The sequence below is a fragment of the Lonchura striata genome, chromosome 3 (genome assembly GCF_046129695.1).
Source record: "Lonchura striata isolate bLonStr1 chromosome 3, bLonStr1.mat, whole genome shotgun sequence".
Lineage (NCBI taxonomy): Eukaryota > Metazoa > Chordata > Aves > Passeriformes > Estrildidae > Lonchura > Lonchura striata.
In genome coordinates, this window is record NC_134605.1 from 20,981,975 (window position 1) to 20,998,110 (window position 16,136).

Below are 16,136 nucleotides of genomic sequence, written 5' to 3' on the forward strand. Positions count from 1 at the left end.
AGTTAAAAATTGCTATGAGGCAATTACCATGCTCTGAAAATGAAAATATGCTTTCAAGGTTGAGCCCTGTACCCAGCTACAGTTATATCTTGAGCACCATTTGTTCTTTTACAAAGGATGCATTTATTATTCTCTCCCTATTATGTAAACTGTAATTTAAAAAATTTAAACCTCTCCTCTATTAATGCCCATCAGATCTGTAAAATAGGAAAATCAGAATTGTCTTTATATATACTTAACCTTAGTGATAGTGTGTTTCATTCATTTTTTTAATGTCCACTATACCCAGTGCTGCACCAGAAAAGCCATTTAATGCCTTAGAAATAGTTTAGTGAGGAAAATAAACCATTCAGATCTCAATTAAACCAATTTGTAGAAGCATAATTTCACTGCCTTTAATTCAGTTAACTTCTGCATTAAGAAGCTGAAATTAGGATGCCCTTTACAATGTTTTGTGCTTCTGATACACCGAGAGATATTCAATTTCTGCTTCAAATTTATTTGAAATTCTGTATACTACACAATCTGCCTCTTGTGAAGCTCTTAAGATTTCTAGGTCATATAAATCATACAAGGTTTTCTTTTTTGACAGGTAGGATAGACTGGAAAAAAAAAAACAACTATCCTCTGGCTTGGCTATACCTTGCTAGGGTCAAGGTAGCTCTTTGAACACTCCTGGAACACTCTGAATTTAGTTGTATATACATGATATAACACAACAATAGAATTTGTTGCAACTAAGGTGCCATTAATCTCAAACCAAAAGTATTAAAGAAAAGAAATATTTTGACAGTGTAGATGCTGCAGTTGGAAGATGATTTTTGTTTGTTTGATTTTTAAATAACAGGGCTTAAAACTGAAGAAATCTAATCACACCACAGGAGGAAGAGATGGGTGTACATCTTCTCTCTCATGTTCACAGGGCACAGAGAGTCTAAAAAATGTACATGCTTATATGTTCCAGACAGCAATGATTTGCATCCTTCTGGATGCTTGCTTAATGCAGTTTGCTCTCTGGAAAATATATCCAGGACAGAGCAAGTTGCTGTTTTCCCTGCTGCAGTATGAATTATAGTGACTATTTCTGAATTAGTTAGTTTAATGGAAGTTCTTATCCTGCAGACATAAAGTATTATACTGCTGTCACACCTCATGCCACCAGTAAAATATACTGGAGACACATCCACGAATGTGCCCCAAATAAAAAAATACCTCATCTTCCAAGAGCACCTAAAACACAGTAGCACTGCAGAGAAATTAATTTTGTTTTCCATATGATAGATTGTCTGGTTGGAAGGCTCAACACCACATTGATTTTTCCTGTCCTGAGAAAGGCTCCCACTGCAGACTGACTCCAGGCTTGCCCCAGAAGATAATGGAAATAGAGTGCATTGCAGAAGAAGCACACAGCATTGTACTCTGCTCTTGCATGCTCAACCAGCTACTGGGAGCTTCAGCGGGAGCCTTAGAGCTGACCCATGTGTGTGCTCATCCAGTGAGGCATCTCAGGACAGGGGCACTGGCACAAAGGTACCAACATCAATGTTGCACAGAAATCATTTCACTGGTGTGAGTGAATTATTGGTTTGGGTTTGGCTCAGCAAGTGACACATTATATAAAGTCCTGTGTAATAAGATTCAAACACACTGGGGAATGGAAGGAGAGAGAAACAAAGGAATCTGTTCAAATCTCTGCACTGACAACATGGTCCTGCCCCTGGGAAAGAAAAGAAGAATGAAGAATTTCTTTTAAATCATTGATGCCATCAGAGATACAAGCATTATATTGGTAAGGAGACTATGCAGCTAAAATTCCTTGGAGAAGAGTTTGAGTAAATTGTCCTCTTCTTAACTGACAAGATGTTAATCCTCCATTTCTAACTTACCCCACTAGATTAGGTAAGTATGGATCTGCAGGTGACACAGAACACTTATGCCAAGACAAATAAAAGTCTGTAAAAAACCTCTAAGTATTGGCAATATCTCATCTTTTGTGATCTGACTTTTGGGAATTGTTAATAGATAAGGTCTTTCCTGAATCGGTGAAAGGGACCAACTGCGACAGATTTGCCATGTCTCATTCTTAGGTCTGTTTTCATTCCCATTTTATTCCTCTAACTTAAATCCCTGGAGCTTGTAGACTTCAGAAATTCCATTTCCATATCACCCTGTACCTAATTATGGTAAGCAGGCATTGGCCCATCCTCTGCCAAAAAAACATGAAAAGAGCATATTCTCTGTTTCTTTCAGTATTTTAAAAACACATTTCTGAATCACTGCTCATTTGACATTTTCTTTCTCCTTCCATTGTGCCACCTTGCCATATCTAACTGAAAGGTGTTATACCTTCTGTGATCAAGTAATGACAACTGTGCCACACGTTTTATCAAGATCTGAATTTAATTACAGGATCTAAAAAGCCTAAGAAGGAATAAGCCTTTGTATTCCACTATTTCACCAGGATATCCGAGATGAAAAATAAAGGGGGAAAAATCTGTCTGCAGACTCAGAGAAGCATTATTATATTGCATTATCTGACAGCAAGACCTGATAAGCTGTCAAATTAAAAAGCTGATTTGGGAAATTTTGCTGCTACCACTTTTTGAAAAGAGACTTACTGCAGTGCTTTGTTTGGGTATCACCTAGGTTCTTTATTTAAAGACAGCAGCAGGATAGAACAATTTCATAATCTCTCAAAGGGCAGAAGTGCTTTTTTTAAAGCAAAAAAAAAAAATTCCTTGACTTTGAGTAAGCTGCAACTGAAGCTCACCCAAAGAGAATGGGAAAATAAATTTCCATTTTTGTTAACATCAATCTTTCACATTGACAATAAAATTATACTGAATGTGAGACCTGGGTGCATGCTGACATACATTTAATCATAACCAAAGAGCAGTCAGAGCTGTATGAAATGAGAAAAACATGCAAGAAATCAGTTGTGCAATTACAAAGGCAAGGTAGCACACTGGCCTAGTTACATCCATCACTTAACTGCTGGTTTGTGTCTCAGTAACTTAGATGAATTTTTCATGTATTTTGATTCCTGCTTCCAGAATAGTTTCTTCCATTTTATTCCAGAGAACTTACTGAATTGAGTTTTAAATAACTCCTTGTCATATTTTTAGTTCTTCATGCCATTATTGTACACTCTGTATATAATGCCTTATTTTATTAATATTAAAACTGGACATCATAACATGAATATAGGTAGATATCTGCTTCCTACAATAGGAAATTCTCATTGAGGATTTTGTTCAGACAAAACCAACAAAAAATAACACAATTTTATCTTTGCTTTGACTAAGTATTGGAGACATCATAGAAAAGTTAACTGTAGGAAATATTTTTTGATTGAGTGATCAGGAGTTGACTTAAATGAATATGAGGACAACTAAAAATAAGCCTGTAAATCAGATTCTTGATTTAAAAAGAACAAAATTTGATAACACGAAGGAAATCAGATTATGCAATCAGTGTAAGGGGCTGGATTCAGCCAGGAACAACACTTGGAAATTCTATAAAGTATTAAAATGATAATTTTTTTTTTTTCCAGTTTGCACCTGCAAGGCTAAAATATAGCAGGGGAGACCTGCCAGACTGAACAACTACACTACCACAGGCTATGTTGCAGGAGGTCAAAACCACAGACTTGCTCAGTAAAAAAAACAGGGCCTTCCAGAATTAAAAAAATAAATACTCAAAAAAAGTTGCCAGAATTTAAGCCCAAAGAATCTCCCAAAGAAAGCAAACTCAATTCAAAAGCCAGAGATTCTAAAGTGCTATAAACAAAATGAGATCATAGAGTCAAGGAGAATTACTTTATAGGAAAGCTAATGGTGATCCAAGGGAGTAGAAATAATTGACTAACAGGAATGTCTTTTATAGAGATCTCCACAGCTCTGAAAAGAGCAATGTACATATTCTCACTGAACTTGCATGGCCAGAAAGTGAGAAAGATGGTCTATATCCCAGAACTTAAAAAAAAGAAGCCAGGAGTTTTTAAATCCAGGCATACAATGAGATGTGTTATTTCTTGTAGAAGAGAACAGACAATGTAGTAGCTTTATATAAGAAGAATTTTAAAACTACCCAGTTAAGCATTTAGCCATACAAGCTTCTTTAGAACAAATTTTAAAAGAAATAATTAAAGACATAAAAGCAATTGGAAAATGAGATAAAATGCAAAACTTTACCAAATCATGTTAGGCTAGTTTAACAGCTGTATTCAACAAGCTAACTAATTTTCTAGATGAAGGAAATGAAGTATATCTAATTTTCTGGATTTCAGTAAAGCATTTGATAGGATGTAATGTAGCAAATAATGGATTAACTCTAGAAAAAATACAGGCGTGAAAAACTTATGGTAAAAAGCTGTATAAAAAAAGAAAAAACAAAGAATAGCATCAAACAAGGGTTTATTCTCTCCTCCTTCCTCTGTCTCATGTGAGACTGATATCCTGCTGCTGTAGCTATTGACAGGTTCTGAATTCAAGGGCTGCTTTTCTTGCATCACACTCGAGGCTCCCATCTTCCTTCCAGGAACCAGCCCTGGAGTTGTCTCCTCCCTGCAACTCCCACTTCATTCAGGTTCTTCTTTAGCTTCTTAGTGAATCATTCCCACAGATGATAAACAGTCCTATCACATTCAGAACTGCCAATATGTCAACTGTACCATATTCTGGCCCTTATGTTCCCCGCTAAATTAACTATATTTGAAAAATAAAAAGGCTCAAGACATAGTAGGAGGGTCATATGTACCAAGCTCTCCATGTATTTTGGGGAACTGATGCCATCTAGTTGAATGAGTGGAAGATCTGCGTGTGTTTTAGTCACAGAAACATGATAAACTCAATGCTGAGTTCTATATGGAGTTAACAAGAGGAATATCACATTGAATCCCAAATTGCTTTAGACTGTGCCATAGGAGCTAACCACAGAAGCCACTCCAGATACAACTGCAAGGAAAATCAATGGTTTTCTCCCAGAAAAAACTACCTCAGTGGAACTCCTAAGAAAGTACCCAAGCAGAGTTCTGCAATAAATCATCTTTTGTATTTTCGTCACTGATCTCAGTATAAAGTGCCATCCACACAATGAAATCCGTAGATGACATGAAAGTAGATGTGGTGGTAATGCTGAAGAGGCTGCAGATACCAGTCAAGAGGAACAGAGCCCTTCTGAATTAACAGAAGTGACACCAAAACTTAGACTACAAAGTGCAGGTCACACACTTAAGATATAGGACCAGTCACACCACTTATTGCCTTAAACTGGGATACTCTGATAGAGAATTCATGAGGAAAGACATCCAACAGGTAGTCAGCTACAGAATGACATTGGGCTTTACAGTTCTGAGGTATGAAAAAGAAAATTAAGGTCTTAAAATGCAGAATTAATATATGCATTTCTGTCTTCATATATCCTTGAGGACCTAGTGTTCTCACTACTGTCCATTTGCAAACACATGTGCAGTTGAAAACCAAATTCAAAAACAGCATCAAAGAAAGATTATTGTGATGAGCAGAGAAATGAGAAAACTATTCTGGAAATTACATGTAAGAACAAAGTGGGATGAGTTGGAAATGCTTGGACTGAAAGCAAAATAATTTCTTAAGAGTAGGATGTTTAAGAGAGACAATTTATGCAAAGAAGCAGACTTGACCCACTACATTTTAATTTCTAATTTCTTAAGGTCTTCCATCACTAACCTTAGTTTTAAATACACATGCAGAAAAAAAAAAAAAAAAAGGAAATGGGAATGGGAAGAAAAGCCATCCATGCCACTAATCCTTTACAGGGAAAGTGACCCTTTGATTTAAATATAGTTCCATTAATATTTTCTTTAGCATTCTAAACATTCTCAAAACTTGTTTTTTGACTGATAATGAAAATAATCCATGAGCTTTATACATCATTAAACCTTTGTCTTGAGCCAGTGCAATCAATTAAAAATATTTTCCATGAAAATTCAAACTATCTTACCCATGTGCATTATCTTTCATAGATCAACTTTACTTTTACTGCTACGATACATATTCAACAGTCAGTTGTTCTTTTAACTCTGAGATAAGAAGAGAAAATGCTTTGTTTCATTAAAATGTTTAAGCCAATTAAGATTTTGCAAGATCTCTCATTCTAGAAAAAAAAAAAAAAATTGCACAAAACCAATAATTTCAAATTTCAAAAATGTAAAAATTTGGGATTATTAAATTATTTTATTTCAAAATATCTTTTTAGATTTTTCTACCTTTCATTTTTTCATTTTGTTTTTTCATTGTCTGTTAAAGGAAGCACATCTTTTTAAATTCTTCATTCACTAATATTTTTCCCTCTGTAGTAATCTTGAATTTGTCTTTCTTACAGCCTGTATGGTTTCTGACTTTTATATTAAAAAATCATTGTTATTCAATATATAACAAGCTTTAAATGGTCATGCTTCCATTGAAAATCAATTTATTTACTCATATGATTTTCATTATGTAGGAATCTGTGACCCTGTTCTCCCTAAGACAGAGTCTGATCCATCAAAGAACTCAACCTTTCCCACCAGGGCTGGGTAAATTCTTCCTGAATATTTTCACATGGAACTTCATCAAAGACTTTTTGCAAATCAAAAACCCCAAGTATATTAACTCATTCATATTTATACCCCATATCTCCTACAAAACCAGAGTAGGTTGAACTATAACAGGTACCAGCAGACATTCCCAAGTGGAGACCTCAGCATAAACAGAACCCCAGGGAGATGTGGTTCCATGGACACATGAATGGCCATAAATAACACTGATGCGTTTTGTTTTCCAGATCAGGGAGGATGTGACTTTACTTGGTCACAAAACAGCTACTGATTTAGCTGGAATTTTTCCCACTATCTTCTTACTAATGCCCTTGACTAAATATTTTAGACCTACATCTTCTACTTTTAAAGCTTGATTTTATACATGTAGCATAAATTTATACATAAAGTGTTTACTTGCACATTCTTCTACAGATTCTACAGATTCCCATATGGAGAGCTCCTGAGAAACCCTCACAATTTTTCCAAACACTGTTATCTCCAAGGGAAGTAATGTCTTATGAGATGTCCTTATTTCACTGCCACTGCTGGCTTCCCACAGCAGGAAAATGACATCCTAACCAGGAGACATGGGGCACACTGTGTTTCACAGAAGCCTAATTACTTAACTCTTTTCTTTTCTTAATTGCTTAAGTCTTTTCCATTGGACTTCCCTCCTGGGCATAAGGGCAGTTTTTATTTTGCCTTTGGGAACAAGCAATCAGAAATTTCTCCAGGTTTGTAAGCTTTGCAGCTTATCAGATGACAGCTCTGATTGTAGCAATCAAAACTCTGGCCATAGCAAAGGAACACACATGAGAGACAATAAAGATGGATTACTTTATCCAAATTAGGAACTCAGTGAGAAAAAAGGTACAGGCAATGTGTTGTTGGACAAAAAGCTAGCAGTCAGAAGCTTCTGTTATTTTCCTGTGAAACAGCCTGAAAGTCCTGTGTCCAAACAGAAGTGGCCAGAGAGGTTTGAAAATTTGCTCTGTGGCACAAGGCAAAGCAACCAGTGAGTGATCATTTACTTTTTAGATTCCTACATCACCTTGACCATTATCCTTTTTCACAGATGTGGTGATAATAGGCTGATTGTCCCTTTTATTAAAATATTCAAAGACACATTTGTGAAAGTGCTTGAGATGTCTCCCTACCACCACACTTATGCCTAAAAAACAGCTTTGACCATCTTCAGAAGAGGCTGTAGGGGCTTCAATTTGGAAGCTGTTTTTAAGCCAATAGTAAGCAAATTAGGCAAGTACATGGATAACTTGGGAAAAGCTAATCCATTCCTGGAGAACCAAATGTACTGACACAAATGTTTCCTGTTAATTTTATAGTCAATCTGAACACAGAAAAAACAAGACAAATGGATGTTATTTAAATGGGATACATGGTATTAGCTGATTCCTAGCATTTATCTTAAATCACATGTATCCCATTAAAAGGTGACAGACACTTTTTCTATTTTCTAGAATACAGGGACCAAGAGAAACATTCAAATGACTTGTCCCTTTCCCTTAGCCCTTGGGTGTTCTGCAGGAACAACCTTTATCACACAGATCCGGAGAGAGTTCCTAAAAACAACACATGTGATCTCAGCTCTTTAATCAAAACCAAACCACCAAAAAAAAAAAAAAATCCCCAAACCAACTAACCAAAAAAAAAAGACCAAACCAAAACCCAGCAGAGAATTTTTCTATATTATACCAAAGCCCTTACAGCTGGTGATTGCCACATTGCAGAGGTATCGGCACTTAGCATAATGTCCATTTGCTCTTCTGCCAGCATCCCTGGTCTCTCACACAGGTTCTTTGGTGTCTGTGCTCTATCATGATTTATCCCTCCTAATCACAGAGATGCATCTGTTCCAGCAGTCTGGCAATGCTTTGGACAAGCTCTTTTCTGCAAGCAATGTGAGTGACATGCTCACACTGTCAGATCTTGGTCTGTCAGACACATCCCTGATATGTCCTGACCCATGGGGTACATGAGGACAGCTGTGACAAAGTGATGCTTTTCTTAGGCTAAGAAGAGATCCAGGGATGACTGGGAGGGCATAATTTTGGATATTTGCCTACATCAGACAATATCTTCTAAACTGCTGCAGGGTCCCAGGAATGCTGAGTCTTCTCAGCAGATTGAACATCTTTGAAACCATAGACCATTGCCCAATATCTAATAGGTCATTTTCTAGATAGAAAATTCTGTATCAGTCTGAATTATGATGGAACTCATGAAGAGAAAATCCTCACTGGTAAAATGATAGTTGTGCTGTGTGTTCTAAAGAGTCATTGGGCAAACTGCCTTTGACTGCAGAAAGCGTAGAGTTAGTGTTAGAAAAGTGATTCTGAAATTCTTTCACAATAAGTGGTGGTTATTGTGGCTTTAAAATGCCCTCTACCTTGTTTTGATACACTTTTTCTGACTAGTAAAATAGACACACTTCACTACCAAGGAAAGAAAATGAGATAATTAAGGAAACTCTTTTTCATGATAAATAGATATGATTACAAGCACTATTATGATAAAGATTTGGGTTTTTTTCCCTCCTCCCTTTCTGATCTTATGTGAAACACATTTTCTTGCAGGTAAGGAGGAAAATATTGTTTCAAATTAAATAAAATGCTTTGTTCTCAGATTATCTAAGTCCCCTGTAAACACTGGGAAATCTTGACATGAAAAGTCAGAACATTTTATTCAGAAAATACTGAAATTAATAGTTTTGTATTACTAAAACCATTTTCCTTTTTTTTTTTTTTTTTAATTTGACCAAAATTCTTAGTTCAGTTTTACACAAATTAGCAAGTTCTTTGTTTTATGCAAGCTTGGGAAACTGACAATTCAGTGTAGAATAATTACCTAACTGAAGTTACAAGAACAGCCTCTTCACAGGAGCAGCTGGAGTTGCTACTGTGGAGCAGTCCCATCACAACAGCAGCCAGACCATTGGGAAGGGAAATTAAAACTAGACAGTGAAGTAGACAAGATAAGCCACAAGGAGTAAAAAGGATCTGCATGGAAATAGGGATAGTCTATTGATTTTGATTAGGAGCTCTGACTGAACAGTCAGCAGTTTTCTCATTCCCATTTAATATAATCATAAATTTAGCCTCATCCAGATAAATTAATGTGAATTCACGATCTGAAAAAGAAGTCAAGATGAAATACTAAAGTTCTTTGGGAAGGTGCAGAGGGATGGTGATAATTCAGCAAAGAGACATAACGCTGAATTTAGTTAAGACAGATGGAATAAATGAATCTAGTGAAAATATGGGCATCTTAACTATCAAAAAACTACAGTGTGCCACTCACAATCACAGGGGTATGCACTAGCCATAAACACAAGAAATGGGGAAAACAAAATCAACATTTAATAAAGGGCAGAAATTGGAGTGTACATCTTCACAGCTCTAGCATTTTATTCAGAAAAGTGACAAGAAAGAAACTTCAGAGTAAAAAATTACTTTGATGGTAGTCTTGAAGAACATACATATGTAAATCCAAACCTCTGTTTCTGAAAATCATCCAGCCATTTCAGGATACTGAAATCTTCATATTTGTGTAGGACTAAAACACATTTTTCCCAACTATATTTCAAAAAACAACCATCCACCTTAACTAGGATAATCATCCTCTACCACTGACCCCTGCCTCTTTTCCTTTTACAGCTCTCTCATTTCACACCCACTCAGATATAAATTGAAGGTGCATTGGCCCAGAGCAAACTCAAATCTACTGGGATCAAGAATGATGTCACAGGAGAGACAGACTACATTCTATTCATCTTCCAGGGTCACACTTTTACATTTTATGCAGCTCTTGGGTAAAACACACAAAGCCACCACAGAAGTTTTGTGAAATATTGCCATGTGATGTTGTTTTGCAATACCAGCTGTTATTGAGCCTTGGGTATCCTTACCCACAGCAGCTACATGGGGCTGGATGAAGGGATACACACTCAATGAAACTGGAAAATCCTGAGTCTCTGACCAGAAAATTCTCTCAGAAAATCTTCACCCAGCATTTTAAGGCACCAAATACAAACAAGCAAAGCCTTGTAGTCAGGCATCCCAACCTGAAGAGTAATTCTGAGAAAAATCTTTCCTCATAAAGAAAGACCTGATCAGCTGTTATGCTTTAGACAACCAATTGATTATTCAATTTTATCTTTGAAAAAAAAAATCCAGCATATGTAAGTATAGCAACTTTACCAATTAGGCTGCCTTGGTTTTATTATTAACTAAAAAAAACCCAAAAACCAAGACTGGCAAATCTGATGGAGCGGCATAGAGAGAGAAGAGAAAGGTGTGTCTTATGGTCACTTTCTGGGAAGGGAGAAATGGAAGGTGAAAAGGGGGAGAATAGCAGCAAAAAGTAATCCTATGGCATAGAGGAGTCATAAAATATTACTATGGCAAAGCAAAGAAAATTACAGGTCAACAGTAGTCTTAGAAGATCCAGCAATGAAACAAGCCAAGGGATTCAGTACCACAGCTAATGAAGTAACTAAGAATGCCTTGAAATGCAGCCTGCACATAGAGCACCCATGGAAGCTCAAGAAGATCTAATTTTTTTTTCTTTTTGCAAAGAAAACGTCCAACCTTCTTTCACTCCACCAATCCCATCCCAAGGAAATCACTTTATTTTCTAAATTGATCTTTGTTCAGTATAAAGTATAAAGCTCTGTGTGCCACTAGCTTTAGAACTCAAGGCTTCTTTTTGTGTTTGAGCCTGTCCAGGAGCTCCCTGTTCATTCAAACAGACCTCCTGGCATCTTTGCCTGACTTCCTCTTTGTTGGGCTGCATCAGTCCCAAGCTTGGAGGTGATGAATTCAAGCTCATCATTTAGGTAAAAAACAAAAGAAACAAAAACCCACCTCAAGCGTATTTTCCCCTTTGTGCTGAATAGGTCTCAAACACAAAGGGTAACAAGTCCTCCCCAGCTTACATCTTATTTCATCAAGCATTTACCAAACCCTTTAAAATTAGAAAGCTAGGGGCCACAGGGGAAACAGGAATATCTGAAGGATCACTGAAGGTATTTCATTCAGTATCCCCCTTTCCCTCAAGAGTTTATCACCTCTCATAGATGTGTCTAACTTAGAAACTGTTAATGGCTCTAATTGCCAGAGCTGTCATTCATTCATAGCACATTAGAATACAGGTGGGTTTTTTAACCACTTTTGCTATATATAGTTCCTTTCCCAATACATACTTTCATTATTTCATATATTCTGAATTATTTCCAAGAAATTATTTGAAGGTTTATATTTCACGTGTATTTTTTAAAAAGTATTTTTATTTTTTAAAATAGCTGGACTACAACTGAAATGGAAACAACAATAACAAAAATCTCCATCCTAAATGCTAATAATTAGTCCAGGGAATGGCTTATGTATTCCTTACTAGTGAAACAGACCCTCCTGCTGCACTCCACCCTCAAAAATGAAGAATTTTCTACTTTTAAACCGATAAGTCAGAACTGTCATTTGCGCAATTGGCATTCTGGTTTGCATATATGCCTTCATTTATACCCCTAGATTTGCTGCCTTTTGCTTAATATAAACACACATAGCAGCTGTTAGGAGATAACTTGCAGATGCATGAGTTACCATTAATGGCTCAGTAGTCCTACTCAATAAGAAAGGGATTGCATATCTGAAAAAACCTGTTGCCTTTAAAAATTAATAAAATTAGCAGCATAGTAATCCTCAGTGCATATCATTTGCATAAAATTAAATATGGGCCTGCTCAAGACAGCTCTACCATCATACTAGTGGTCCTCTTCAAGTTACCAGCATCATGTGCATAAATAATATCCTGTAGTTTGCATTTGGAGTTAAGGCACCTCAGTTTGGGTGGCTGGCTGTACAATTGATAACTGTGATGCCATTTGGTTTGTGTCTGCTGGAAGACTTCTGCTAAATTAATAAGCTTCAGATTGCTGTAATCTTGTAGTCAAAGAACACAGACAACCTTTTCCTCAGTAAATGTTTCACCCCATCACTTGGGGATAGATTTGTGAGTCACTTTAAACTGTGTAGCTTTTGTCAAAGCCTTTTTTTCCCCCCTCTAAACAAAAAGTGCAATAAAAACAAATGATAGCAAGAAACAAACCTACTACTTCATGCCTTGATAACTGCATTTTTCCACTTGCTGTAACAACTTGAATTTGGGCTTTTAAACTCACTTAGGAAATGCCATCATCATAAACTGTATCGCTCAGGATTCTTTTAACTACTTCTGTAACTACTAAAACATTTCAAAGGTGCTGGTATTGCATTAGGAGAGGAGCAAAAGGAGGCAAACTCCAGGCACCCCCCACCTTCTTAGTGCCAGGTGTTTGTGTGAGGCCTTACCTGCTGGGTAACGCTCGATGACGGGCCAGTTGTCCACCTGTAGGGTGGCATTGCCACCACTCCTCGTGAAGCGAACCACGTGGTACTTCCCATCATTAATGATGGCGTTCATCTCTTCGATGGCGATGTCATCTGTCCCAACATTAAATTTAACTCCAATTTTTCCCTGGTGCTGCAGGGTTTGGGGGAAAAAAAAAGAAGAGGAAGAAGAAAAAGAACTAATTAGGAGTTGTTTTAGAAGGAATTGAGACAGTGTGTCATACAGGGGAAGATTTCTAACAACATCTTCCCTCCTCAGATGTAACTTCTGAAGGTTCGCGTGTGGCAGTGACAAACCTCCTGACAGCTTAGGAAGTCTGGGACATGTTTTTGAAGGATAATTGATATTCCAAATGAGTTACTTCACCAAATTGAGCTCTCTCCTTTTACAAGAGATTCAGATCAAGATGAGGACAGGGGAAGATGGAGGAAAGCTCAAGGCTTCTGTCTTTGTCCTCACCCTCACCTCCCTGAAGATTAAACAAAAATTTTCCTTTTAGACTTTCAAAATAGAAAGCCTTACAGTGTCACTTGGAGGAGATAGAAGAATTTTCTAGCCATGAAAGCTAAGTTCCAGCACTGCTTTTCATTTTTCAAACCTCATTCATACATAGAACCTTCAAAAATTATAACAAAGAAAAGATCTTTTTTTTTACGTGGAGAGATTTTTGGCATCACATTGTAGCGAATCTGAATCATTAAGCCAAGATCACACTGGCTGATTAACGAGTCCCTGTTCAGAGCCAGAAAGCAGGAAAAGGCATTTACTGACACAGAGATGTGGTATTTTTCTCACTAAGGCCAGAGACTTTTTTTTTTTGTGGTTTTTTTTTGTGGTTTTGGTTTTTTTTTGTTTTGTTTTTTTTTAATATGGGATTTGCCTATAAACTTCTGTGTTTGAGTGCTCTTGGGGCTAAGGGGACTTCCCATGCACACCAATACCTGGAAGCAAGGCAGTAGATTTTCCAAATGATTGTCATATCAGCATGTTTTCATTTTTATTGACTTTTAATTATTAAAATGTTCACTCTAATGGGATACCTGCATTTTAATAAAGTCTTTTAATATCTATTGAAGTTAACTTAAGGGTTCTGACTTTTTTTTCCTCCTATAAAATCAATTTTACTCTTCAATAAAGGTATTTATTACACTGAGGGGAAAAAAAAAAAGAAAAGCACTGCACAGTATGAGATTAGGGACTTATTCATAAAAATCGGTAATTCTACATGAAATGTCATGTTTCTGGAACTTGTACATCCTTCTTTAAAGTTACAAAAGTTCACAAAGTTTTTATATGATCAGATGAAACACAATGAAATATTTTACTTTTTACATCTTGGTCATTCACATCAAATCTTCCAGAACCAGTTTCACCTTTCTAGCAGAGCTCTTGTATCTGCTCTCTGTCTTACTACCCTAGCACTGCTTCCTGCAAGTAAGTGTATTCTGCAGCTCCTTGTCTCTGGAAGTCCCCCAAGCAAAGAACTCAACTCCATTTTATTCTCTTTTTAAACATCTGACTTTGTTTTCCAGCACTGCTTGCATTCTGCAGTTACACAGCTGAGCAGCTGCTGAACACCTCTGCAGTTCCTCAACATTCCGGCCTGATGCTCTCAGCTTCTCAGCCATGACTTTTTCTGAAACTACTAAAGTACCATTCCCTCATGAGATTCGCAGAATGAGTCTGAAAAATATTTTTTGTTGGCTCCGTTGATTGACAATGTTCTAAACAGTGTTCTAAACACCCCTGTATTTTATTCCTTGTGGATTGTTTTATTATTTCTCCATTTGCTGGTCCTACTTTTCCATGTCTATAGAGTGTCAATAAGGGATCCACCTTATCCAATTCAAGCTCATCGTCTTTTGCCTCTGGTGTGAGTTGCATAGCAATTTCCCAGTTATCTTGGAAAGGTAACTGTACATCTTCTTAATTTCAGCTGCTTCAACTAGACTCAGAATACATTTCTCCCATTTTTGTTTTCCCATGGAAGCTTATTTGCTTCACCTGTTTCATTCATATGCTTACTCTCTTTACACAGAAATATATACAAAGAAATGTAACATTGTCCTGCTTTAAAGCAATCTCCTCTTTTACTAATTTTTGAAATGCATAAAACCAGCATGTAATGAAAATGGTGTATGTAACTTCTCTCAGTACTTTCAAGAAATCAAAGGCTCTGAGGATTCAATAGAGCCAACTAATTTTACCATGATTCATAATTACACTATTCATAACCTACACTTTTTATACCAGTTTTCTTATTTGCTATATATATATGTATATACATATATTATTTTAGGTATTTTAAAAAATTACAAAGGAAACAAAGCAGCTTTAAAGTGAATATAAATGGTGGGGTAAGAAGAAATGGCATACATATCACATATATCAGCAATTTTTCCAAAGTTACAGCACGTGGAGCTGCAGCCAAGTTACCATATACAAATGCCCAGGTATTGGTAAGTGAAATGAATACTTTGTAGACTTGAAAGCACACTTTCAGCCTTCCTTTACAGATATATATCTTCTAGTGAAAAACCCCCAAGTTGTCCTGATTTCTCTACTTTTGTACAGAAATACTATGCACAGGCACCAAGCATGCATCTGCAAGAGCAAATAATCACCCTAAAAGCTGGTAACATATTACAGTGATTCTTTTGTCTTTTTTTTTTTATATAATGTATTTGTGTATCTGAAACCACAAAAAAACCCAATTTTTAAAGTTTACATTTAATTTTTTACACACTTCTCCAGCACCAGTGGCCATCTCTGTAACAGCTCCATAAAACAAGGAAGCAAATCGGTGTTTCAAGTTGAAGACTGCCTGATTATTATATCCATATTTAAGTTTGACTTCTGGACATCACATCAAACATTATATGAATTGCAACCCCATTGTGCACAGCCCTTTAGAACCACAAAACTAAACATGGTGCTTCAATAAGCACCTTTATATGTAGATAGGGGGTTTCCTAAACCATTGCATTATCATGCAGGAATTTGACTCACTGCACACCTCCCTCATTTCAAGGTAACATTATTTTCATTTGTCTTTGTCACATTATTTTTCATCTGTCTTAGGTTAAGACCATGTGCACACAGAATTATTGTGGATCAGCTGACATAAAAGAACCAGTTGAGATAATTTGATCTCAGCCCTCAGCCTTCTTAT

At 36.6% G+C, this 16,136-nt stretch overlaps 1 protein-coding gene across 36 annotated transcripts in view; it reads right to left on the bottom strand.

The window, feature by feature from the left end:
• Positions 1–16,136, bottom strand: part of NRXN1 (neurexin 1) — a 669,257-nt gene that overhangs the window by 106,250 nt on the left and 546,871 nt on the right. For all 36 annotated transcript variants that reach the window (XM_077781934.1, XM_021540205.3, XM_021540201.3 and 33 more), the window contains one exon: positions 12,925–13,096. In XM_077781934.1, the coding sequence (XP_077638060.1) occupies positions 12,925–13,096 (172 nt within the window). The remainder of the gene's footprint in view (positions 1–12,924; positions 13,097–16,136) is intronic.